The sequence below is a fragment of the Pseudophryne corroboree genome, chromosome 1 (assembly GCF_028390025.1).
Source record: "Pseudophryne corroboree isolate aPseCor3 chromosome 1, aPseCor3.hap2, whole genome shotgun sequence".
Lineage (NCBI taxonomy): Eukaryota > Metazoa > Chordata > Amphibia > Anura > Myobatrachidae > Pseudophryne > Pseudophryne corroboree.
Window position 1 is genome coordinate 274,655,373 of NC_086444.1, and position 27,948 is coordinate 274,683,320.

At 46.2% G+C, this 27,948-nt stretch overlaps 1 protein-coding gene across 1 annotated transcript in view; it reads right to left on the reverse strand.

Moving 5' to 3' along the window:
• The window catches only part of LOC135064304 (trichohyalin-like), a 242,588-nt gene that overhangs the window by 149,955 nt on the left and 64,685 nt on the right, over positions 1 to 27,948 (reverse strand). The window contains exons 6-9 of the mRNA XM_063964273.1: positions 17,710 to 17,802; positions 15,363 to 15,473; positions 4,068 to 4,119; positions 3,422 to 3,596 (exon numbers count right to left, since the gene is read on the reverse strand). Of these exons, the coding sequence (XP_063820343.1) occupies positions 3,422 to 3,596; positions 4,068 to 4,119; positions 15,363 to 15,473; positions 17,710 to 17,802 (431 nt within the window). The remainder of the gene's footprint in view (positions 1 to 3,421; positions 3,597 to 4,067; positions 4,120 to 15,362; positions 15,474 to 17,709; positions 17,803 to 27,948) is intronic.

Genomic DNA, 27,948 nt, shown 5'->3' on the forward strand with positions numbered 1-27,948 from the left:
CCAGTGCGCTGTAGCCCGCTAAAATTTGAAACGGCAAAGTGGCGGGGGTGTTCTATACGGCGATCGGACACCGTATAGCCTTCTTTTACACCAAAAAACCTCAGTAACTGCTGCCCAGGGCGCTCCCCCCCAGTGCCCTGCACCCTGTGAGTGCCGTTGGTGAAGTGTTTGGGAGCATGGAGCGCAGCGCTACCACTGTGCTGTACCTTCCGTTACTGAAGTCTTCTGCCGTCATTGAAGTCTTCTGTACTTCTCATACTCACCCGGCTTCTTTCTTCTGGCTTCTGTGAGGGGGGTGACGGCGCGGCTCCGGGAACAAGCAGCTAGGCGAACCAAGTGATCGAACCCTCTGGAGCTAATGGTGTCCAGTAGCCTAAGAAGCAGAGCCCTTAACTAAGAAGAAGTAGGTCTGCTTCTCTCCCCTCACCCCCACGATGCAGGGAGCATGTAGCCAGCAGGTCTCCCTGAAAATAAAAAACCTAACAAAAGTCTTTCCAGAGAAACTCTGTAGAGCTCCCCTAGTGTGTGTCCAGTCACTCCTGGGCACAAAGTCTAACTGAGGTCTGGAGGAGGGTCATAGAGGGAGGAGCCAGTTCACACCCAGTTTAAGTCTTTATAGTGTGCCCAAGCTCCTGCGGATCCCGTCTATACCCCATGGTCCTTTTGGAGTCCCCAGCATCCTCTAGGACGTAAGAGAAAAAGGATTATTAGAATAATGCTAAACATTTGAATGCATTACTGTACACAGAATTTATATGCATTACAAAGTAAATGTAGAGCATAAGTGTACTCATATTCCCCTGAGTATATGACTATACAATCACATTCTGGGTGTAATTAAACAACCTTCAGACTGTAGATGCAATCATATGACAACAGACCTCAGTGGTGCTCACACTTGGGGCCAAATTCTGGATTGTACACGTGTCCACCTAAATCTAGCCTCATTAACAGCCCTTCTTGTCACGCCATGCTGTGGCAAACATCTTTTTGTGAGAGTTTTCCGTTAGAATGCATCATTCACATAACAATGCAAATAGGATACACAAGCAGCTTTTTCTGATTAAAATATTTGGCATGCCTATATTGTGTTTGCGATTGTGGCTGTATCTGCATACGAAATGGTACAGTACCATTTCATATGTAGATACAGCTGCAGACGCACAGAAAATATAAGCATGCCATATAGAATTTTCAGCAGCAGAGTCTGCTTGTGCGTCTTATTCACAGTGATGCGAATAAGATGCATTTTCAGCTAAAAAAAGGCGCCTGATGCTAGCAAAGTTGCACAGGACCTGTCAACGCACTACACCAGTAATCTCCTGCTGCGTGGTGTAGTGAGGCAAAGATGTATGAGGACACATCTATACATAAAGCGAACCCAACTCCGGGTAACTAAAGTGAACAGAATGCTATTGTCACTATGAGCCTGTATTATGAGCCATATGTGCCATGGAACCATGCCAACTCAATCTTCCGTCCTCGGCCATTATCCTCAGCCCTTACACCTACTGGGTGCAGGAGATCAGTCTGAAATTGGGGTCCTCTTTGCATGTGCATGACTCGGAATAGCCAGCAACTCTGGCAACATGCCAACGACACAACGAAGAAACGGTTCTTTTCTCTGCATACATTCACATTGCTACCCAGTTGCCACTCAGAAACACCCATTCAGCGGATGCAGATAAATTACAGAGAAGCTTCCAACTCTGAATAGCTCGTAAATTTGCAACTATGCATTTCCAGCCCGCAATGCATGCACAGTTTGCTAAACTCACTAGATATGAATGCAACTGGATTTATGTGCCATTCAGAATCAGATCCTTGATGTGCAGCTCACTGCCTATCAAAGTGTAACACCTAGGGGCCTAGTTATCACTGATGGTAATGAGGGCCCCAAATAGTATCACTATCTATAAAAAACAACAACTCTTTCCTAGACAATGGCTTTTATAGCAGCTGCTCCCCAGGAAGATATCACTTTATGGACCTGGGACCTGACACTAGTCCTGCATGGTCATACGGCTGGGAATGCGCACTATCTTTTTACAATAACCATTCAGGGATGAGCATGGAAGCTTACAGAGAGGGACTGAAGATCCCTCTATGATGAAAACGCCTACATTGGCGCAGTGCAGCTAACAGTGGGTCTGATTCAGATACGGACACAATGCCAACGCAGCAGTCACCTTTTATAGTGACGGAACTGCAAGACAACACAAGTGTAGCAGCCGCCCACCAGTAATCAGAGACGCCCACCGAAGCCATCACAATATGCTCAGCAACTGTGTACTCCGTCTCACCCACGATGCAGATGCAAGTAACATCCACTCGGAGTGACTCCGCGGCCACGCAAAATGGTCGCAGTGAAGCTGGCGCCATGTTTTATGTCCCTGTTACCAACACCAAACGGCTTCTTCCTGTGACTGATTCCTCACTGCACGCGGCATCGCAAAGGTACCTTGACGCGTGTGCACTGCAGCCGTAACGCATGCGCAGTCTACCGATAATTGTTCAGTTGCTACACCATCTAAGTTGCAATCACATATAAACCAGGCCCTGTATCCAAAGATGTTGGTAGTTAACGGGGCCAAGCTCTGAAAAAAATACGCTTAGCAAATTGCTCCAGATGCATCCCTATTGCCAATAATGGGGACTGCATTATTCTGTGCTGCTTAGCTGTGCTTAGGAGATCTCGTGATACCACCTGCCTTCAGCCTTTGGTAAACTGCAAATCATGCAAAAATGCTGTTTCTACTTTATTTAGGTAGGCTCCTGACTGTCTGCTCTCAGAGATATCACAAGCCCTATCCTATTTAATAAAAGGCTAACGCTGCTCCTTACCTCTATGGGTTGAATTCAAGTGTTCTGCGCCACTGACGACCACTAGATGGCGCCCAACGAAGCAATTCAAGTGTTGCTCCTGTATGGGTGCACACAGACACCGGCGATGACATTACTGTTATGTTGTTTCGTCATTTTGACCGGCTGGTAACTGGTTATTAAATAAAATGTTTGAGATTGTCTCCAAAAGACTGAGTTTAGTCTCATTTATGGTTAGACTTAATCTTGGCAGTAACTGTCTTTATTACATGAGGCAGTTTTGTGTGTTCAAAGCATCATTTGTCAGTCGGTGAAGTCTGCCAAGAAATGTATCTGGAATGATTTAAATATATCCCATTAAAGGTATAGGACAAGAACAAAACTGACTTGCAAAATACACATATTACTACACCTTCTGTGTACCTTGCATGGGAGAACTCCCCACAAACCCAGATCACACTTTAGCTCTTCCACAAACCCTGCTCTTTTACTCCATAAATCTAGGCGCTTTCGCAGAAATCTAGGTGCACTTTATAGGAGTTTTACAATAACAGTACAATCATGGGGCAATAATAATTCCTGAATGAATGTAGCCTACCGACAAGTCACTGGGAATGCCCTTAGTAGCCCGGCTTTTGGAAGACTCGATTGATTTAAGTGGACTTGAACTCCACCGTCTGGGGCTTCCACTCCTCCATTCAGTGTTACTGAAGGTCCTATCGAAGTCTTTGTCATCTTCATCATCTGTGGACTCCTTGCTGGGGTCAGTGTATCTGAGAGAGAATGAATTTGTGTGCAACAAATAATAGCGTGCGATGGCCATTCAGAGGCTATTTCCAAGGAGGGAGAGAGGGAGAGGGAAAGGGAGGGTGACTGTACGAATGCTCCTGAGCTGTTCTAATATAGGGATTATGAAATAAAAAATGTTGTATAGTGATGTTCTATCGCGTTATAGTGTAAAGGGCCGATAATGACAGACTAATATGTTTATACGCATTTGTAGCGGCATTAACAGCATTTAAAAATAAACAAATAGTAAAAAAACATTTCTAATAGCTACATGCAGGGAGTTGTGGGAGATTGAGAACCTGTGCATAGGTTTGACATGTTAATAGGGACACTGTAAAAGGGTATGTAATAATCAGGTAATCAAGGCATCACCAGGCAGCCAAGGTATGGTGTGTAGATATGGTATGTATGGAATGATATGCAGAAGGTCAATAAGATGTGACTACTGAACTTACCGTCCACGGTCGTGACCACTGCGATGGTATCTTCTGGCGTTGTGACCAGGATCTGTGCAAGAAATATAGGTGTGAGTTTCCTTGTAGTACAAGTATACAAATCTACATAGTTGGGAAGGTTCATCCTTCATTTTGCATTCATAGCAAACCTATTTTCTGAGTCTTGCTGTCAATTATATGTCTACTTTATGGTCTAATAGTTTGCAGTGTAGGCTATATATTGCTTAATTAGACTTGGAGATCTTGCAGGTTATGCGGCTTATGTAATAGCCTGCGAGCTGCAGGCTGTGCAGGAATTCCAGCATTTATACCAGTATCTTTAAAGTGGTAATCATTTACAAGGCAAATGACTGACGCTTAAAAAATATGGTTACACTCACCGGAATTCCCGCATAGTCTGCAGCTCACAGGCTATTACATAAGCCCCATATATTTTTTTATGTACTAGAGGATATTCATTTACAGGTTTGCAACACTGGGTAAGAGTATGGTGCATCTATATGGAATCCAGTCAGAATCCCATAGTCGGGTGTAGGACGTTGGGTTTAGGCTGCAGGGGGAGGGTTAGGCACGCAGGAAGGGGGGGGGGGTTAGGTTTAGGCCCCCCCAGGGAGGATTAGAGTAAGGCTGCGGGTGGCAGGGGGTCAGGTTTAGACTGTGGGAAGCGGGCGTTAGGTTTAGACAGCACTGGGGAGGGTTAGGGTTAGGCTGCGGTGGGGGAAGATTAGGTTGAGGCTGCAGTAGGAGGGTTATGGTTAGGGGTAGCATGCTTTCCCGACCCCTGTCTGGATTCTAAACAGCAAGATGCATCCCCAACCCATCTATATATTCAATGTGAATGATTACTGCGGTTTTTAAGGTGGAACTCAAGGTGAATATCTTGCACATGTAAAGACGTCACCATGAAGCATGACTTAACGCTTCCCTAATTTATACATTTTCATTTTCTCCTGATATATTGCACACATCCCTCATTTATATTTCAATAATAAAGGGACACTGAGGCTGCCTTTATTTCACGTGAAAACCTACTGCACATTATGCATTATATTAGCAAGATGAAGCGTGAAAATGAGCTAATGAAGACTGGGGAAAGTATTGCTCAGGCACTTCTGAGGTGGTGGAAGTTTCAACTCTATTTGTGCACCTAAAATGACCTGCAAAATAAGCAATGGTTTCATAAATGCTTACTCCGTAACTGACCAAATCGGAAAGATATTTCAGCAGATCCTGACATACTTTGGTACAGCACGCTTGGGCTCACCTCTACCTGGCTCACCCAACAAAAGAATTGCACAACTTGCAACTGATACAAAATGCAGCTGCCGGGTTGTAGACTAACCAGCCCCATTCCTGCCACATAATACCCATTCTCAACTCCCTTCACTGACTAATTTTAAGATGGCAAATCTATTGCAAGATTGGCTTACTGACTTTCAAAGGCCTCCATAAGCAGGTACCTGAAGCAGCTTCTGATCCCTTACAGCCAGGCCCCACTTCAATACTTCATCTGGGGGTACAGCTGTTAGCATTACAGCCTCAACTCTTTGTAACTGGCTTCCTCGCACAATGTGAGCGGTCTCCCCTCTAGAAACCTTCAAACACAGACTCAAGACTTACCTTACTTTTTACTCGTGCATTTCAATAATGCCCCTTAGTTTCTAATAAACAAAATCCAACCCAAATGAATAGCTCTCTCTTCTGTAAACTATTAATATTTATTTTGTATGATGTGTTTTGTTAAAATGCACATGTAAAAGTACTTTGGGGGGAATTCAATTAGCTGTTGTAATTTACCGCAGAATAATTGATCCCCCGGGGCTATACAATTAACTAAGTACAGCAGTTGGCAACTATTATCAGGGATTTTAATTTTGGAACCTCAGCAGGCTCCGTAACAAAATCCCCTGAAATATAGCCCCTTTTTGGATAACCGGCAGTGAAAAAACATAGGTCTGCAAACTTATCACAGATTCTATGTGGTGCCGCACAAAAATAGATACTTTTTCAGGAGCAAAAAATGAGGGCTAATTGAAATGGATGAAAAACTATCGGGCTAATTTAATTACCCCCTTTGAGTCCCACTGGGGGAAAAGTGCTACATAAAGGAAAATAGGATTTTGGTTACCTACCGGTAAATCCTTTTCTCGTAGTCCGTAAAGGATGATGATGTAAGGATACATTAGTACCATGGGGTATAGACGGGTCCACCAGGAGCCATTGGCACTTTAAGAGTTTGAGGGTGTGGGCTGGCTCCTCCCTCTATGCCCCTCCTACCAGACTCAGTCTAGAAACTGTGCCCGAGGAGACGGACATCTTCGAGAGAAGGATTTTACACAGATAGTGGGGAGATTCATACCAGCTCACACATACTGTACAAGGCACATCAAGCTAACTAGCTTGAAACTCAGCAACCGCTGAAACATTACTTACCAAGTAACAATGCAGTACTCAACTAAAACGAAGTTGAACTGAACCAAATAAAGATAGCAGGAAAACAAAGTGCTGGGCAGGTGCCCAGCATCCTCTACAGACTACGAGAAAAGGATTTACCGGTAGGTAACCAAAATCCTATTTTCTGTTACGTCCTAGAGGATGCTGGGGTCCACATTAGTACCATGGGGATGTACCTAAGCTACAGAACAGAAGGGAGAGCTACTACTGCAGCAGAACTGATAGACCAAACTTCAGGTCCTAAGAGGCCAAAGTATCGAACTTGTAGAACTTTGCAAACGTGTTCGACCCAGACCAAATTGCTGCTTGGCAAAGTTGTAACGCCGAGACACCCCGGGCAGCCGCCCAGGAAGAACCCACCTTACGAGTAGAGTGGGCCTAAACAGACATAGGACACGGCAATCCCTCCGTAGAATACGCATGCATGGATAGTGAACCTGATCCAGCGAGAGATCGTCTGCTTAGAAGCAGGACACCCAAATTTCTTGGGATCATACAGGACAAACAGAGTCTGATTTTCTGTGACGAGCAGTCCTCCTCACATAGATTTTTAGAGCCCTTACCACATCTAAGGACTTTGATGAAATTGAGGAGTCAGTCGCAATTGGCACCACAATAGGTTGGTTGATATGAAATGCCGACACAACCTTCGGAAGAAACTGATGACGTGTCCGAAGCTCAGCGCTATCTTCATGGAAGATCAAATATGGGCTTTTACATGACAAAGCCCCAAACTCCAACACACATCTAGCAGAAGCTAAGGCCAACAAAGTGACAGCCTTCCACGTGAGAAACTTGACCTCCACCTTCTGTAGAGGTTCGAACCAGTCCGACTGGAGGAACTGCAACACCACATTAAGATCCCAGGGCGCTGTAGGCGGTACAAAGGGAGGTTGGATGTGCAGAACTCCCTTCAAAAAAGTCTGAATCTCAGGGAGGGCAGCCAACTGTTTCTGAAGGAAAATGGATAGGGCCGAAATTTGGACCTTTATGAATCCCAACCTCAAGCCCATATCCACACCTGCTTGCAGGAAGAGGAGGAAAAACTCCACCGTAGGAAATTTCTTGGACTCACACCAAGAGACATATTTCTTCCAAATACGATGGTAATGCTTAGACGTTACCCCTTTCCTTGCCTGTATCAGGATAGGAATGACCTTCTTCGGAATGCCCTTCCGGGCAAGTATCAAGAGCTCAACTTCCATGCCGTCAAACGTAGCCAGGTCCTCTCGAAGAGTAAGAGGCCTTGGCTCTTCCTGCAAGAGATTCAGAAGGTCCGCGTACCAAGCCCGCCTTGGCCAGTCTGGAGCAATGAGGATCGCTTGAACTCTTGTTCTCCTTACGAGCTTTAGAAGTCTCGGAATGAGTGGAAGTGGTGGAAACACGTGCATCGAAAGGAACACCCACGGAGACACCAGGGCGTTTACTGCCACTGCTTGTGGGTCCCTCGACCTGGAACAATAGCGTCAAAGCTACTTGTTGAGACGAGAGGCCATCATATCTATTTGGGGTAACCACCAAAGGTCTGTTATTTCCTTGAACACCTCCGGATGGAGACCCCACTCCACTGGATGGAGATCGTGTCTGCTGAGGAAGTCCGCTTCCCAGTTGTCCACTCCCGGAATGAAAATTGCTGAGAGCGCCAGCACGTGTCTTTCTGCCCCGAGGATGATTCTCGTCACCTCCGACATTGCAGCTCTGCTCTTCGTTCCGCCCTGCCGGTTTATGTAAGCCACTGTCGTTACATTGTCCGACTGTACTTGAATGGCCCGATCTCTTAGAAGATGGGCCGCCTGAAGAAGACCGTTGTAGAGGGCTCTTAGTTCCAGGAGGTTGATCGGCAGGCCAGCTTCCAGACTTGACCACCTTCCTTGGAAGGTTTCCCCTTCAGTGACTGCGCCCCAGCCCCGAAGGCTCGCATTCGTGGTTAGAAGGACCCAGTCCTGAATACCGAACCTGCAGCCCTCCAGAAGGTGAGGCAATTGGAGCCACCTGAGGAGTGAAATCCTGGCCTTTGGCGACAGACGAATTCTCTGGTGCATGTGGAGATGAGATCCTGTCCACTTGTCCAGGAGATCCAGTTGGAAAGCCCAAGCATGGAACCTCCAGTACTGGATGGAGAGCCTCGTAAGAGGCCACCATCTTTCCCAAAATGCGAATGCATTGCTGAACAGACACCCAGGCTGGCTTCAGGACATCCCAGACCATTGTTTGTATCACCAACACCTTTTCCTGTGGAAGAAACACCCTCTGCACTTCTGTGTCGAGGATCATCCCCAGAAAAGACAACCTCTGGGTTGGTTCCAAATGTGATTTTGGAAGGTTCAGAATCCAACTGTGGAGTCTGAGTGGGTGGGTTATGAGAACAATGGACTGCAACAGCTTCTCCTTGGATGATGCCTTTATCAGCAGATCGCCCAGATATGGACTGATGTTCACCCCTTGTTTGTGGAGGAGAATCATCATCTCTGCCATCACCTTGGTGAACACCCTCGGTGCTGTTGAGAGGCCGGATGGCAGGGCCTGGAACTGGAAATGACAGTCCAGTAATGTGAAACGGAGATAAGCCTGATGCGGCAGCCATATCAGAATGTGGAGGTACAGGGATATCCAGGGATACCAGGAATTCCCCCTCTTCCAAACCTGATATCACCGCCCGGAGAGACTCCATTTTGAACTTGAACTCCTTTAGAAAGGGGTTCAGTGATTTTAGGTTCAGAATGGGCCTGACCGAACCATCCGGTTTCGGTACCACGAAAAGGTTCGAATAGTAACCTGTGGTTTGCAAATGAGGAGGAACTGGCACAATGACCTGTGCCTCCACCAACTTCTGGACAGCCTCTTGTAGGACAGTTCTGTCAGCCAATAGAACTGGCAAGCCTGATTTGAAAAATCGGTGAGGAGTGAGATTCTGAAATTTCAGCACGTATCCCTGGGACACAATATCTATCACCCAGGAATCCAGGCCGGACGATACCCAGACGTGACTGAACTGTCTGACTCTCGCTCCCACTGGCCCCACCCCCAGGCCGCGCGGTCCACCGTCATGCGGAGGACTTTGGCATACCTAAAACAGGCTTTTGTTCCTGGGAACCTGCAGCAGCAGGTTTCTTGGATTTAACTCGACCTCCCCTAAAGAAGGTATTGGACGGTTTGGCCTTTCTAGGCTTGTCAGGCCGAAAGGACTGTGATGCTGATGAAGAGAAGGATTTCTTCGGAGCAGGTGCAGCTGAGGCCGTTGATATCAACGCATGCAAAGCTTCCCCAAAGAGAGCCTGATCTGTGTAGGGTAGGGTCTCCACACTTTTCCTGGATTCCGCGTCGGCCGACCACTGGCGCAGCCACAGTCCTCGACGAGCTGAAACAGACATGGAAGAGATTCCCGCAGCCATGGAACCCAGGTCTTTCATGGATTCTACCATAAAACCTGCTGAATCGTGAATGTTACGCAAAAACAATTCAACATCACCCTTATGCATCATATCCAAATCCTCAAGTAAGGTGCCTGATCACTTTACTATAGCTTTTGCAATCCATGCACTAGCAACAGTGGGACGTAATATGGCCCCCGAAGCGGTATACATTGATTTAAGTGTATTATCAATTTTACAATCAGCCGGCTCCTTTAAGGCGGTAGATCTCGGAACAGGTAAAACCACCTTTTTTTGAGAGTCTGGACACAGATGCGTCAACAATTGGCGGGTTTTCCCATTTTTTTTATCCTCCTCAGGGAAAGGGAACGCCACCTGGACCCGGTTAGGGATCTGGATTTTTTTCTCAGGGTTTCCCCATGCTTTCTCAAATATAGCATTTAATTCCTTTGACGCAGGGAAGGTTAGCGAGGATTTCCTATTTTCAGTGAAAAAAGCCTCCTCAACCTGTTCAGGTGTGGTATCATGAATATTCAACACATCCCTGATAGCCTCTATCATCAATTGCACCCCCTTTGCAAGAGAGGCAGACCCCCGCAACACATCCCCATTACCGTCTGTGGTGTCAGAATCGGTATCCGTGTCATCTTGCATGACATGAACAAGCGCATGTTTGTGGGGGTATATAACGGAGCGTCCTGAGGTACCAGAATCGGGCCATACTGCCATAGAGTTCTGTAATATCTGGGTTGCAGTTTCATTACTTGCAACCCTGTCTGAAATCTGAGAAATCCAAGATTTGATAGAGGAAAACCACTCAAGTTCCCTTGCTGGAATCTGTGCTAAACCAGTGCTATCCTGATTACATGGAATGTGATCATCCTGGGAGGACATATCCTCCGCAGCATATGACACAGTGGGGGTCATTCCGAGTTGTTCGCTCGCAAGCTGCTTTTAGCAGCTTTGCACACGCTAAGCCGCCGCCTACTGGGAGTGAACCTTAGTTTATCAAAATTGCGAACGAAAGATTAGCAGAATTGCGAATAGACACTTCTTAGCAGTTTCTGAGTACCTCCAGACTTACTCGGCATCTGCGATCAGTTCAGTCAGTTTCGTTCCTGGTTTGTCGTCAAAAACACACCCAGCGTTCGCCCAGACACTCCTCCGTTTCTCCAGCCACTCCCGCGTTTTTCCCAGAAACGGTAGCGTTTTTTCACACACTCCCATAAAACGTCCAGTTTCCGCCCAGAAACACCCACTTCCTGTCAATCACATTACGATCACCAGAACGAAGAAAAAACCTCGTAGTGCCGTGAGTAAAATACCTAACTGCATAGCAAATTTACTTGGCGCAGTCGCACTGCGGACATTGAGCATGCACATTAGCGACTAATCGCTCCATTGCAAGAAAAAAATAACGAACGAACAACTCGGAATGACCCCCAGTGTCCCTAAAGGAGAGCACCAAACACTCCACACACACACAGGGGAGGGCAGACAGAGTTTCCCCCCCAAGAATCCGGGATTTCCCAGGATTTTTCAAATATAGCATTTAATTCTTTTGATGCAGGGAAGGTTCGGGTGTGTACACACGGTGAGATCCTTGCTATGCCCGATTTTTACTTGCGATTTCCCTTGAACTCCCCGGAGCCCAGATAGCACAGATTTTGACTAACTTTTCTTGAGATATGGACTATGTGTGCTTACGATTTTGGCTTATGTGAGATTTTGGCATATGTGAGATGTCATTGACATGTGAGATGAACTAGATAGTACACCGATCTAGCAAGAATTGACTTGACTGCACAGTCTATCTTTTCTTGCGATGCCGACCTGGCAGGACCGCACATCGTGATCGAATCGGGATCGCAAGGTGACTTTCACCTTGCGATCTGCACTAACTTTTCTTGAGATTTTTACTATATAGTCAAAATCGAAAGAAAATATCTCACCGTGTGTACACACCCTTAGCGAGGCTTTCTTATTTTCAGTGAAGTAAGCCTCCTCAACCTGCACAGGTGTTGTATCAGTAATATTCAATACATCCCTAATGGCCTCTATCATCAACTGCACCCCTTTTGCAAGAGATGCTGCCCCCCTCAACACATTCCCATCACCGTCCGCAGTGTCAGAATCGGTATCCGTGTCGTCTTGCATAATCTGTGCAAGCGCACGTTTTTGGGAATAAACAGTGGGGGGCCCTGAGGTAACAGAACTGGGCCAGACTGCCATAGAGTTCTGTAAAGCCTGAGTTGCAGACTCATTCTGTGCAACCCTAGTAGAAATCTGAGAAATCATAGATTTGATAGAGGATAACCACTCAGGCTCCCTTGCTGGTATCTGTGCTAAAACAGTGCAATCCTGATTACATGGAATGGGATCATCCTGAGAGGACATATCCTCTGCAGCATATGACACAGAGTCCCCGGACATGGCTTAATGGAGACCACAGACACTACACACACACACACACACACACACACACGAGGAAAGAAAGAGTTTCACCCCCAAGAATGGCAAGAGAGACACAGATTAGAGCCAACCCACACACAGCACTTTTTAGGTAAAGGGAGACCCCCAACCAGCGCTGACTGTGCACCTTAATAGGTTACCCAGCCTTTTTACACAGCCTCCCCCCCCTTCTACAACCCCCTGGTACCGTGAGAGATAGCTGGAGTTGTTCTGGAGGGACTTGCTCTTCACTGACAGCTTTGTGCAGGCAGGAAAATGGCGCTGAACGCTGCTGGGTCCGCTCTGAGGAGAAGCTCCGCCCCCAAAATGGCGCCGTCTTCCCGCTCTTCAGAAGATTATATTGGCCTAAGGAATTATGCTGGCAGCGATCCAGGGACCCTGACAGGCTGGAAGGTCAGTGTAGGGTGTAGGCGCTGGCTCATGGCGCCCATCACAAAGCACTGCGCTCCATACCCTGTTGCCACCATCTTCACACCGCCCCCCCCCCCTCCCCCCGCTTGCTAGGGGGGTCGGTGATTCACTCACCACCAATCGTCTGGCTCTGTAAAGGGGTGATGGCATGCTGCTGGGGTGAGCGATCGATCCCCTCGGGAGCTCAGTGTCCTGTCAGCGGAGATAGTGGCTCAGACCCCACAGAGCGGACACTACTCCCCACCTTAGCCCCAAGAAGCAGGTAGGCTGTTGCCAGCAGCCTCCCTGTAAAATAATAAACTCTAAAGAAAAACTTTTTCTAAAGAAGCTCTGTAGAGCTCCCCTAGCTGTGACCGGCTCCTCCGGGCACATTTTCTAAACTGAGTCTGGTAGGAGGGGCATAGAGGGAGGAGCCAGCCCACACTGTTAAACTCTTAAAGTGCCAATGGCTCCTGGTGGACCCGTCTATACCCCATGGTACTAATGTGGACCCCAGCATCCTCTAGGACGTAAGAGAAATAATTATTATTATCATTGCATCTGACCTGCAGAGGTGCAGTATGTAAAGGAAAATGTGTAAAGTGATCCCTAAACTTGTATGCACTGTAGAGCATAGTATAGTTCTATGGTATAGAAGTAACGGCAGCCAACTTGTGAGTTGAATCAGTATACAAGAACGCATATGTAATAGGCCACGATTTCCTGGTCCAGTAATGATTTCTGTGATAACCTGGTTTTGCTTTAAGACCAATTACCACTTTAAATCTAAAAGTTATCTTATCAAAATCAGACCGTAGTGTCATTTTACAGGGCAATGCAATATTACATATTGTTGTCTACATGGGCAACCTGAATTTAGCCTATTTAAGTACAGAAACTTAAAGTATTTATAAGAAGAGCTACCTGTGACAGGTAATATACCTGCGCCTTCTGAAGAAACCACCAATGTGAGACGGCGGAGAAACACTTCAAGGACTGTGCGCAGACACTTCCACAGTTATTAGAGCCCGCAAAACGCATCCCTGTGAACGCTGCCTGCAGTGGAGCGATAGCCTAGAAGTGATGGATCAACACTGCCCACACATATATGGGGTGTATTCAATACCTGTCGGGTCCCTTCCGATGGAAAGGACCCGACAGGTCAGTATTCAATGGGGCGGCCAAATCCGACTGTCAGATTTGGCCGCTCCCGACAACAGTCAGTGGGAGGCTGAGGAGCCGCTCAAACCCCTTGCTGTCTCGTCCGGCGGTGTCTTCTGAGCGCCGGAGTACGTGCTGCTGCTGTTGCTGCCACTGTCGAGCTGCTGCCAATACTAACCGACCCCGCTCCTCTCCTCACACGCTCGCCGTCCCCCGTCTCATCTCCCTAGTTCCGACAATGTCAATACGATTTAAAAAAAAGTCGGATTTACATGGGTGGTCATTCCGAGTTGTTCGCTCGTTGCTGATTTTCGCAACGGAGCGATTAAGGCAAAAATGCGCATGCGCATGGTACGCAGTGCTCATGCGCTAAGTATTTTAGCACAAAACTTAGTAGATTTACTCACGTCCGAACGAAGAATTTTCATCGTTGAAGTGATCGGAGAGTGATTGACAGGAAGTGGGTGTTTCTGGGCGGAAACTGACAGTTTTCTGTGAGTGTGCGGATAAACGCAGGCGTGCCAGGATAAAACGCAGGAGTGTCTGGAGAAACGGGGCCAAAAAAACGGGGCGTTTGTGACGTCAAAACAGGAACGAAACGGGCTGAGCTGATCGCAGTGTAGGAGTAAGTCTCGAGCTACTCAGAAACTGCTAAGAAATATTTATTCGCAATTCTGCTAATCTTTCGTTCGCAATTCTGCTATGCTAAGATACACTCCCAGAGGGTGGCGGCCTAGCGTGTGCAATGCTGCTAAAAGTAGCTAGCGAGCGAACAACTCGGAATGAGAGCCATTGTCGGAACCAGGGTCAAAGCCTGTCGGATTTGGCCGTGGAACACGTGAATCCGCGGCTAACCGACAATCCACGCGTTTTCCGAGTCGGGAATTCTTGACTTGTCGGAAAAAATCAGCCGGCATTGAATAGGTCGGAACTCCTTCCGACCTAAGCCTGTTGGAAGCTACCGTCTTTCCGACAAGACAGCAGCTTCCAACAGCTATTGAATACACTCCTGTGCCGGAGACTAGAGCGAGCACACCAGTGCATGAGCTGGCTGATCTACATCTGCTGGTGAGATACTGTGTGCGGTGGTGGGGGAGGTCGCGCATAGCGCTGGTTGTGCGCTGCAGCCAGTGGTCCATTAGGGCCAGTGACATCCATTTAGGATAACAATCTGGCTTAAAGAACCTGGCTTCTAATACCTTTTAGTATTAAGCTATATGGAGGTGGAGAGCTAATATAGAGTGGAATCTGGACTAAGCTTTCCAAGTGCACTATTAGTTATAATTAAATACTTGGACTTTTTAGGTATTAGTAAGCGGTTTTAATTGTATACATGTACTGTATGTATTTATTTTTAGCCTTTATTGGAATAATTAAATATACATTTTTGCGCTCTCTATATTAGTAATCTCTTATTGCTTTTATGTGTATATTTATAAAGTGTCACCTCTTTTGCTGCTGCTCAGAGCTTTCCGAATGTGATCCTGCACTCGCTCTGTTGTCACAGAGTCCAAATCACTGTCCACAGTCACTGCATCAAAACTCTTCAAAGCAATGCCTTGGAAAAGACAGAACAGCAATGTTTATCAGGCTGCGGACTAGAATGACAAAGCCAAGTTACCACAAATACCAGCTACAGAAACATGAACCAATCGTCCATCTCCATTAACAGTCAATACTCTTTCCACGGAGCTCTTGGTTATTATTCACTAAGAAACTGCTTCATTTTATGTTTCGATTGCTTTGTACCAGTAACACTAACTGAACGGAAAAGCATTATTAACTTAACAATAAAATAGTGATCCAGAAGTTAATTGCCAAATGAAATCGGATCCAAAGTTGCTGGGGCAGCACAGTGGGCATAATGGTTAGCATTATGGCTCATAGCCCTGAGATTAACAGTTAAATTTCTGACCAAGGCACATCCATGTGCTCCAGTTTCCTTCCACACTCCGAAAACATACTGTTAGGTTCAGTAACTTGTGACAACTAATCCTACAGAGTGCTATGGGGGTCATTCCGAGTTGATCGCTCGCTGCAGATTTTCACAGCGCAGCGATCAGGTAAAAAAACTGCAAAACTGTGCATGTGTATGCACCGCAATGCGCACGCGTGCCGTACGGGTACAAACAGCATTGTTGCTGTGCAATGCTTCTAGCAACGATTCCATTCGCAGAGACGATTGCAAGGAGATTGACAGGAAAAGCTGCAAAAAGTAGCTAGCGAGCGATCAACTCGGAATGAGGGCCTACAGTATGTACAGGTTACTGGGAATGAAGGGGCAGATGTATTAAGTCTGGAGAAGTGATAAAGTTGTGATAAAGAAGTGATAAGTGTAAGGTGATAACGCACCACACAATCAGCTTCTAACTGTCATTTTTCAAATCCATAATGATTGTCTGGTGTGTTATCACCTTGCACTTATCACTTCTTTATCGCTGCTTTATCACTTCTCCAGGCTTAATACATCTGCCCGATAGATTATTAGCACCACTGGGACAGGGACTGATGTAAATGACTGCAATATTCTGTGTAAGGTGCTGCGTAATAGTATATAAATAACTGTTATAGCAATTAAGGCTGAATTGAAATAGATTAAAGTGGCTGATGACAGGTGATCTAGATGGAGCCGACCAGGACTGAGCTGGTGAATTCAACAATTCCCAATTCCACCAAGGACTATAGAATTTCCTGAGACACAGTAGTCACCACATATCAAATCAGAAATGTCACTACAGGAATATGCATCGCGTGTCACCTGCTGTGTCTGGCATTAAACGCAGACCTGCATTTTGAAGTGTTGTTACTGGCAACTACTGTGCTAGAGGCTTTAAGGACATTGTGGATGATTTTTTTCACTGGAAAGCCCTGTAGCGGTAAGTTACATGTTTACTTATCATCAGATTATGTGTAGCAGCAGGGTTCAGCCATCAGGCCCTGAGTAACCCCTGCTCATAGTAACAGTGACTAGAGTGCACCTGTACGGGTTGGGTACGAAATCCCAGTGGTGGAAATCCCGATGGTCAGGATGCTGACAGCGGCATCCTGACAGTCAAAATGCCGACTGATCAGGGTCATTTAACCCTATCCCTACCCCTAATCCTCACCCACCCCTCCTGCAGCCTAACCTTAACTGTCTCCTCCTGCAGCCTAACCCTAATTGTCCCCTCCCGAAGAGTGACCCTAACCCCAACCCCAGTACTTACATTCGGGATCAGGTGGTATTATGACTATCAGGATCCTGCCTGCATCCCATCTGTACAGCACATTCACATGGCTTCCATAGCAGGATAATCCATAACATTACTATGTGGAGAGTAAAGGTGCCCACATATGGCACAATATTATAAACGATGTAGGCGTTTCTGACTGATCGGAACGACACATCATTTGAACAGTGGCATGTGTATGGACAATAACGACGGCGATGCGCGCACCCGCAGGCCGTTTGTCGCCTCCTCAGATCTCTTCAACATGCAGAAAGATCTGAGGAGGTGGAGAACAATGCCATGCTACTGAATGCAGCATGGCTCCGCTCCCTCCCGCCTGCCGTCGCTCGTCGTTGCCAGCATCAACAAGTGTGTGTGCACTTCCAAATGCCGGCATCCCGCCAGGTCCACTGGAGGACACATCTCACCATGTGTGGGCACCCGTCTTAGACTATCCAGCTTCTATACAAGTGAGCTGAATATGAAACAGAACAGACCGTGTCCATAGAGAGGAGCTTGGGCTGTAATTAATAGTACGTTGGCATATTCCACAGGCCGCTGAGTATCTACAAACTAGATGCATACCGGCCACATGTTTGTAAAGAGCAGAACCCGGGATTTCATCCCTCAGTGACGATTCAACTTGGACCAGATCTTTAGCTTGTTCATTTATACCTGCTAAAATATAACAGTACACAAATGTCATTCATGTACAAACATTACATACCTCTAAGGTAACACAAACTTGCCTACTTTTGAAAAACATTTCAGGGAGATTGTGAAAGCAACACCTATGAGCACGGCACTAAAGTGGACGCGTACTGGTCCATCTGAAAGCCGTGTCATAAAACTGACTTGCGTCCAAATGTAAATGAAACCGAAAGCAGCTACATAGTTTGGAGATATAGATAGATAGATAGATAGATAGATAGATAGATAGATAGATAGATAGATAGATAGATAGATAGATAGATGTGTATATACACATACATAAACATATATACACTACAGTACATAAAAGATATTTGTTGCTCAATAAAATCTACTTGTTGATGAAAGCACACTGATACTTTTCAGGGCTTGGTCATGTATTGTGTTTCACTCTTACATAGGATTCCATATAAATGGCAGCGAGAAAGATTATTTGAAAATGCATGTAGCCATAGGGATCACTTGGAGAGATGTATCCGTGCCGCTGTAGCACTTCCTGCTTTGCCTCATTACCGAGGTTAAATCGTAAGGAACATTGATGACATGTAAGAGCATCTTGTGAGCCGAAACCTCCGGCGATCCGACTACCGCGAGATCTCACATGCAGCCCAGAGCCTGCAATCACCGCAGCCAGGGACAGTGATGTCCCTGGCTGTGGTGTATAGACAATGACACCTGCAGCTGTCGAAATCGATGGACGCAGGTGTTGCCCTGCACATCGGCGTGCTATCTAAAAGATAGCAGCGCCAATAACAACAGGGGTGCAAAATGTCCCTCTCACCTTGCACATACCACTGCTGTCATACTTGGGAGGAGACGTGGTATCAGTGCACATAACATGCGCTGATACTACTTTTCCCCAATAGCGGAGGGTAATACTCCATATGGCCTTACAACCAATCCAGTAAAATGACACTGATGATCCCATTTCCATTTATATATCTCTGATTTATTTATTTTCCCCTCCAAGTATATAACAGCTACATAATGTGGGTAAGGTGCATTCAGGGAGATTGCCAACTCTTCAGGGAGTCAGGGAGATTGTTACTATTTCAGTGAGTCTCCCTGACAGTCAGGGAGAGTTGGCACGTATGCTGTAACATAAGACTGAGCATATATTTATGTAAAAGTTACTACTGAAATCAAAGTAGTTCTGAATATTATTATCCCATACTATTTTTGTCTGCTACATATCTACAGTACTCTCAGTTTAACATTATGAATAAAATAAAGCATAAAACAATACCTTAACTAAGGAAAAGGAATGTTAAGAGCAGGTAGCACAGTAAATAAATAGATGATGATTAATATATTAGTATAATTAATAGGAGTCAAAAGAGAATAACTCTGCGCTTTAGAGACACCTTAAAATTATATTACGTGTGGTCTGTCATGTCGAATAAATGACTCAGTGAGACTTTGTATATTGATATTTTTTATCTAAGATTGTCAACATGTAATATTTATTATACAACTCTGAGTAATTTAGTAGCTTTTATGTATAAAATCTAATTAGTAGTAGATAGGTAGTTAAAAAGACTTGAAATTCAGCACTAAAAATTACACTTTGTATAACAGTATAATTAGATGTTTATAAACACATGGTAACAAGGTGTGAACCGTTACTCTCCCAGAATAACGGTATAATTAAACACTTAATAACAAAGAATAAAACGTTACTCTCCTAGTAGCTATTAGTATATAATATTACACCGGCGTCCCAGTGTGTTATAGGAATAAATGTCCCGTATATAGTTCACAGTAATTAGAGTCTTATTAAGACAGCAATGGCTTAGGTATAATTACCCCCGTGTTGGTTCCTGACGGTTCCGTTGGGTAATGTTACACGTGGTAAACTTATTGCTGGATAGTACTGTGCAAAACAGCCCCGCTGGGAGATGAATGTGTCCCCACTCTCCCGTCAATGCTGCCCGCTGTTACACTCTGCGGCTACTTGATTTTGAAAGGGTGTGTAGTCCTCACGGCGGAGGTCAGACCAGACTCACCCGATACACAGCAGCAGGTCCCCGTTATGGTTGATGCTTAAGCTGTTTGATGGGGTCTTGTGCGATCACCCGTAGTGCTGCTCAGCAATCTAGACCTCCGTGGCAGAAGGCGTGGGATTCAGCCGAAGAAAGTCGGGTGCATTTACAGCGGTGTGCGGGAGCTGTTTGAGATGGCGGTGAATAGCAGTCGGAGAGTACTTTCAAAGAAATGGGCGTCAACGCCTTTGAAAGTACTCTCCGACTCTCCGAGAATTTTTACATATTCATCACTCTATATTTATAGTACAGAAATACAAAAGAAAAAAGGAGAGTTATGGTAGACTTACCATAGTTAAATCTCCTTATGCGAGGTACGCTGGGTTCCACAGGGAATACATCGGGGTGTAGAGATGGATCTTGATCCAGAGGCACCAACAGGCTAACGCTATAGACTGTCCCAGGATGCATTGCACTGTGAGCTCAGTTTTGTTAACCAGTCCAGTGCAGAAGCAGGTAAAAGATAAGGCAGAAGTTAGTCACATAGAACCACGTTCTCACGACAGGAGAAAGGACTAGCGGCTAATGCCATACAAACCCAAAGAATCTAAGTGCGTCAGGATGGGCGCCCTGTGGAACCCAGTGTACCTCGCAGAAAGAGATTTAACTATGGTAAGTCTACCATAAATCTCCTTTTCTGCAGTGGGGTACACTGTGTTCCACAGGAAATACATTGGGGATGTCCTAAAGCAGTTCCTCAAGGGAGGGGATGCACCTTAGCGGGTATCAGAACCCGGCGTCCAAAGGAAGCATCCTGGGAGGCGGAAGTATCAAAGGCATAGAACCTAATAAATGTGTTCACTGAGGACCACGTAGCCGTCTTGCACAATTGTTCTGCGGACGCGCCACGACAGGCCGCCCAAGAGGGCCCGACAGACCGAGTAGAATGGGTTTAATAGAAACAGGAGCTGGAAGTCCAGCCTGTGCATAAGCATGTGCAATCACCACTCTAATCCATCTGGCCAAGGTTTGATTATTGGCAGGCCAGCCACGTTTGTGAAAACCAAACCGTACAAAGAGGGTATCTGACCTCCTGATAGAGGCAGTCCTCTTCACATATATATATATACACGGAGAGCCAGTACCACATCCAAAGACCGTTCTTTGGAGGACAATTCAGAAGAGATGACGGCTGGAACCACAATCTCTTGATTAAGCTGAAAAGATGACACCTCCAGGGCGAATTCTAAGAACTGCACGGTCACGGTGAAATATCAAAAAGGGTGGACGACAGGACAACATGTCTAAGTCCAACACCCTTCTAGCAGAGGCAATAGCCAGCAGAAACAGGACCTTGGCTGTGAGCCATTTAAGGTCCACTGACTCAAGAGGTTCAAATGGAGACTCTTGCAGGGCATTCAGGACAACAGACAAATCCCATGGAGCCACTGGAGGGACACAGGGATGTTGAATTTGCAGTATGCCCTAAGTGAATGTATGAACGTCAGGTATAGATGCAATTTTTCTCTGAAACCACACCGACAAGGCAGATATGTGAACCTTGAGGGAGGTCAGACGAAGTCCTAAATCCAGACTTTGCTGCAAAAAAGCCAGAAGTCTGGAAGTACTAAACTTGTAAGCATCGTAATTATTAGCAGCACACCAGGTGAAGTAAGAATTCCAGACCCTATAATAAATCCGTGCAAATGCCTCAGAACGGAAGCTCCAAGAGCCATGCCGTCATTGCCAGCCTGGCCAGGTCTGGGTAAACACAAGGGCCCTGAACGAAGAGGTCCGGGCGCTGAGGAAGTAGAAGAGGACACTCTATCGACAGACCCTGCAAGTCTGAGAACCAATGCAGTCTGGGCCACGCTGGAGCGACTAGAAGTAGTATACCTCCTTCTTGCTTAAACTTCGTAATACCCTGGGCAGAAGTGACACTGGAGGGAATACGTAGGGCAGCCGAAAGTTCCATGGAATTGCTAGTGTGTCCACGAACACTGCTTAAGAATCCCTTGTTCTTGATCCGAAGACCGGAACTTTGCGATTGTGTTGAGACGCCATCAGGTCTACATCTGCTAGACCCCACTTGTCCACTGGGAGTTGAAAGACTTCCTGATGAAGACTCCACTCTCCAGCGTGCACGTCCTGACGACTGAGGAAATCCGCTTCCCAGTTGAGGACTCCCGGAATGAACACTGACGATATTGATGGCAGATGGCGTTCCGCCCAACGAGGGATTTTTGACACTTCCATCACTGCCATGCGGCTTCGAGTGCCGCCTTGATGGTTTATGTATGCCACCGTGGTGGCGTTGTCTGATTGTAGTTGAACCGGCCTGTTCTGTATCAGAGGCAGGGCAAGAGTCAAAGCATTGAACACTGCCCGCAATTCCAAAATGTTTATCGGGAGGAGACATTCCTCCTTGGTCCACCGACCCTGGAGAGAGTGCTGCTTTAGCACCGCGCCCCAACCCCGCAGACTGGCGTCCATATTCAGTAGGACCCAGTTGGGGATCCAGAAGGGACGTCCCCTGCTCAATTATTGGTCCTGTAGCCACCAACTCAGTCACAGACGAACCTCCGGAGTCGAGATCACTTGCGATCTGATCTGATGAGGCAGGCCGACCCACTTGGAAAGGATTAACCTCTGCAGAGGGTGGGAATGAAATTGAGCATACTCTACCATGTCGAAAGCTGACACCATGAGGCCTAGTACTTGCATCGCCGAGTGTATCAACACTCTTGGGCGAGAGAGGAAGCATCTAATCCGGTCCTGAAGTTTCAGGGCTTTCTTTGGAGACAGAAACAGTCTTTGGCTGTATGTGTCCAGCATTGCCCCCAGGTGCACCATGCTCAGACCAGGGACCAGCGAGGACTTCTGCCATCCGTGGGCTTATAGGAAGCGTACCGTCAGTTGCAAATGACGGAGGAGTACATCTTGGGAGTTCGCCAGGATCAGCAAGTCGTCCAGATACGGCAGGATCCTGATACCCTGACGACGTAGATAAGCCGTCATCACGGCCATAACCTTAGTGAAGATCCGAGGGGCCGTAGCCAGTCCAAATGGAAGAGCCTGGAACTGATAGTGAAGGTTGCCAATAGCAAACCGTAGATATTACTGATGCGATATGGCAATAGGTATATGCAGATAAGCATCTTGTATATCCAGGGATACCATATAATCTCCAGGTTCCATGGCCAGTAGAATTGAGCGTTTCCTTATGGAACTTGGACATTCTCACAAATTTGTTCAGTGATTTGAGGTTGAGTATAGGCGGGAAAGACCCATTGCATTTCGGGACTAGAAACAGGGTCGAGTAGTATCCTCCACCTCCGGCAGTACCACTCCTGTTTCCAAGAGAGAACGCACAACCAAGTGTAGAGCTTGCAACTTCAACGAATCCGAACTAACAACCGTCGTGCAGAACTGGCGAGGGGGACGTATATTGAAAGAAACTGCGTACCAGCGAGAGACGACTTCTCGCACCCATGCGTCTGAAGTGCTCTTTAACCAGACCTGGGTGAACTGCAGAAGTCGGCCTCCCACCCTGGGATTCCCCAGGGGGAGGCCCGCCCCGTCATGCAGCAGGCTTGTCTTGTTAAGAAGCAGGCTGACGGGCAGCCCAGGATTGTTTTGCTTTGGGCTTAGTGGTTTTAAGAGCACGAGCTTGTCTCGAGTATGCCTGATCTTTTGTTTTCCCTTGAGGTCGAAAGGAACGAAAAGTGGTACTCTTTGCCTTCTATGCAAAAGGATTAGTATTCGGGAGAAATGCAGTCTTAGCAGCCTTAGCAGAAATGCAGTCTGACTAAGATTAGTCAATCACAATCTTATTCAGATCTTCCCCAAACAGGATGTCTCCCTTAAAAGGTCTTTTTGGAGTCCAGGTCCACCTTCCATGACCTCAACCACAGAATTCGGCGAGCCAGGATGGACGTAGTCAACGCCTTGACCGCCATTACACCTACCTCAGAAAACGCCTCCTGAATGTAGTGGGAGGCGGTGGTAATATGAGATAGATATTGTCTGGCAGTGTCAGATATTTCCTAAGGCAGCTCTTCCTCTAATGCCTGAACCCATGCTTCAATTCCTTTTGCGGCCCAGGAGCTTGCTATAGTGGGTCTATGTACAGCACCTGTAAGGGAGTAAATAGACTTCAGGCATCCCTCCACACGTTTATCTATCGGTTCCTTCAGTGAGGTGACAGCAGTGACAGGTAGAAGTAGATGACACCACAAGACGGGTGACATGGGAATCCACCGGCGGTGAATTTTCCCACTTGCTACACAACTCAGCAGGAAGAGGATAACGAGCTAGCATTTTTTTTAGACAGGGAGAATTTCTTTCCTGGCGGAGACCAGGGTTCCTGACGTACAGTATGTCTACTAAATGGTCAGAATGCGGTAAGACTACTTTAGCTACCTTCTGATGGTTAAACTTATCAGGTTTCTTAGACTCAGTAGTGGGATCTACATCATCATCGATTTGTAGAATCAGCTTAATAGCCTCCATTAGGTCAGGGACATCAACCTGAGTTGTAGATTCTTTGTCAGAAGCAGCTCTATCAGTGTCTGACGGGTCAGTATATTCCCCATCCTCATCAGACAAATCATCTGAGATATTAGTGGATTGTGAGGAGGAAGCGGCCCGCTTAGATGACCCCTTGACACCAGAGTGACGTGTGGTAGGTTTCTGTCTAACCAAAGATTGATGTAATTGCTGGAACTGGGTAGACAAAGCATCCGCCCAAGGCGGATTTACCACAGGGACAATATGTGGCTGCAATGGCACAGGAGGTCCAAAAGGGGGCGCAAAGCGTGTCACAAGCGTATTGAGCATAGCTGAAAACTTCGCCCAAAGTGGCTCCTGATTGACTGCATGAACTGCGGGCTGACTGGGAGCTGTATGGCACATATTACACAGACCATCATGCAAAACTTCCCCCTAAAGCAAATCCTTGGCGCATGCGCTGCATGATACAGGAGCGTCTGCGGATTTCCCGCCCTTTGTGTTAGACATTATGGTGAATGTAACCTGCAAATAAATCCCCCAGTTATGTGACAGCATGCACAGTACACAAACAGAGAATAAATGCGGTATGATATGACTGGGTACACAGTAGAATACACTTAATGGTAAATACTGTGCAGCACTATATATGATACCCTGACGCACCTAGTCCTTTAGGGCATAGAATGCAGTGACAGATATAGCTGTGATACACTGAAATGAAATGAAATCCATACAGCAGATACAGGCATACAGTCACAGTGACAATGCAGATAATTATTTTCAGACAATAAAACTGCACTGGACAAGTAAATATCGAAAGGTGCTAATAAAGTGCACCTGAAACGTTGAAAGCATGCAGTTGTAGCTGTGGAAATTATTTACAAAGCCGAGGAGTGCCTCTCAAAAATTGTGTTGCTATATATATATATATATATATATATATATATATATATATATATAAATAACAATGCTCGGTCCAAGACCGGATGTATATATCAGAATACTCATACAATATGTTCTGGTAGAGGTACACTTGTTCTTAACTAACGCTGTCTTCAAATAACATGTAGAATACTTAAGTGTCTGTAAAATCACAGCTCTGATGTACAGGCGGATTTACAGAAGGAGACCTTGCCCTGCAGTCCCGGAGACTAGTCGCAGCTACAGTGAGAAGATGGCGCCGAAAGTATCAGTCAGGATGTGAGGGAGAGTGTGAGGCAGCTCCAGGGCGGGAACACCAGTAGTAGATGGCGCCCGGAGCTGGAGGAGGGGCTACAGGTCAAGTACCTTATCCCCTATGCTGGTCCTCACCACCGGGTACTGTGGAGCCTTATTAAACAGGATATTTTTCTTGTACTTAAATTGAACGTGGTATACTAGGACTGTTTTGTTCCAGGTCACCAGTGCTCTGCAGTTATATAGCTTTATCCGAATTCTCATCCATCTGTTGTATTATGTGTCCTTTTTTATTTTTCTTTACATAATTGCAGCTGTCTGTATGTTGGTCTTTATGTCTGTTTTTGTTGTTGTGTAAGTTGTTAACGCAAAACTTTAAAATTCCAATAAAAAACTATTGAATTTAAAAAAAAAAAACAGGATATTTTTCTATCCGACCTGTGGTCTCATGCCCTGGTGGATACAGTGGGGTCCCTGCTCTGTCACAGTGTCCACGCCAGCGTCACGGTCCGTCTCCTAAGACCGGAACGAGATTTAATGGCGGGTCCCGTCTGGGGGACCCTCTTACCTCCTCCCTTAGTAGCAGCCACGTGATCCAGGAGAGCGTCTGCGGTGGTGTGCCTAGGAACCGGAGCGCCTCCGCCGCAACTACCTGGGAACAGAGCCAGCGGGAGTATGCGACACTGCTGTGGAGGTTATGGAGCCGCAGAACAGTATGTCACACTGACATATGATGTGCTGCAGCCCTTAAAGTATTCTAAAAAGCATTTTCAGGGCTGCTTGCGCAGCCCCCCTGTTATGCAGGCACCAACTCTAAAACTGAGCTCACAGTGCCTGGAGGCGGGGTTATAGAGGAGGCCCCACAATGCATCCTCGGACAGTCTAAAGCTTTAGCCTGTTGGTGCCTCTGGATCAAGATCCATCTCTACACCCCAATGTATTCCCTGTGGAACACAGTGTACCCCACTGCAGAAATACCAATATATAGGGTTGAATTATTTTTATGTGCACTGCTAAACCCATATATACATCACATTCATGGCAAAGATGCAGCACAAAGTCTCAAATGCCTAAACAAGTTTTATAAATCTTCAAGGTTCACAATTGTTATAGAAAATGAGACAGGTGTATTTGATGCTGTGAATGTATTATACTGTACATGGCAGACCCTGTACCCTTGTAGTACAAGTGGCAACATCAATCAGGATGGTATGGATAGGACATCAGGTTAGAATGGATTTTTACAATGATATTCATATCACAAACTACCAGGAACTATTCATGTACTGTAGACTGCCAGAGAACAAATACAGACTAGTAGATTCCCATGCTGCCCTTACTTACAGTTACTACTGGCAATAAACACTTTTGGAGGAGCTATCGCTGCTGTTACATGGCAGTAGCAGTGAAAGCACTAATATGGTAATGAAGCAGGAGGGGTCTGATGTCAGAAGACGCCTTCTGCTTGCATTCGTGATTCGTGCTGGGACGCAGCATCAGATCACCTGAGACACCATCGACCCATGGGGTCACGCAAGCAGGCTGCCGGAGATCCAACCAAGAGGCCAGGAAATCTCAACATTACTGGCCTGGACACTCCCCCAAAACAGAGAATGTGCAGTTTACAATACAAAAACTATTTTGAGCCAGACTTCACATCCCAGCATAAACTTTAAAAAAAAAAGTCCCACTAAATGCCATGCAGCACAAAAATGTTACACTTTAGTGTTTTACATACAATCTTGCATTTTCACAACTTTAGTTCTACTGGTGACTTCGTCAATATGAATGAATAATTCTCATTTTTAGTGGGCACATGCCCACAATATGACATACAGTAAAAACTGGCCATGTTATAGAGTAAACCATAGTACAGTGGTTTCCAAACTTTTTTGAATCACGGCGCCCTAGAATATCAGAATTTTTTTCACGGCACCCCTAGGCCAAAAATGTCTTATTTGGAAAATTAGAAAGAAATATTACATTAAGTAGATCGCGTTTATATGTCATCCTTAGGGTCAGTTGTGTGGTGAGGGACAGGATTTGCTTCTGTTTGGCCACATACCGTATTTTATGACTGCCAGCCACCAGCACTGGTTTTGCCTATAATATTGACCATGAATAATTTGAATTGGTCCTGGACCACCAACCCAGGGCACCCCTGGAAGTGTCCCGAGGCACCCCTGGGAGCCACGGGCACACAGTTTGGGAACCTCTGCCATAAGGCATATTAAGGATCATATTTTGTAAACACGTTTTGCAGTAAATCCCCCGATACCACCAAAATGTAAGCCTCCTCTGCTTGTATGACGGGGGTTCCACAGTACATATCTAAGAACTCTGCTGCGATTCCCCCCGTTTCCTCACACAATAGCAGCAGCAATAGGTTCTATGGGGGCTGCTAAAGTCTAAAATTGACCAAGAGCCAGAATGCGAACTTGGC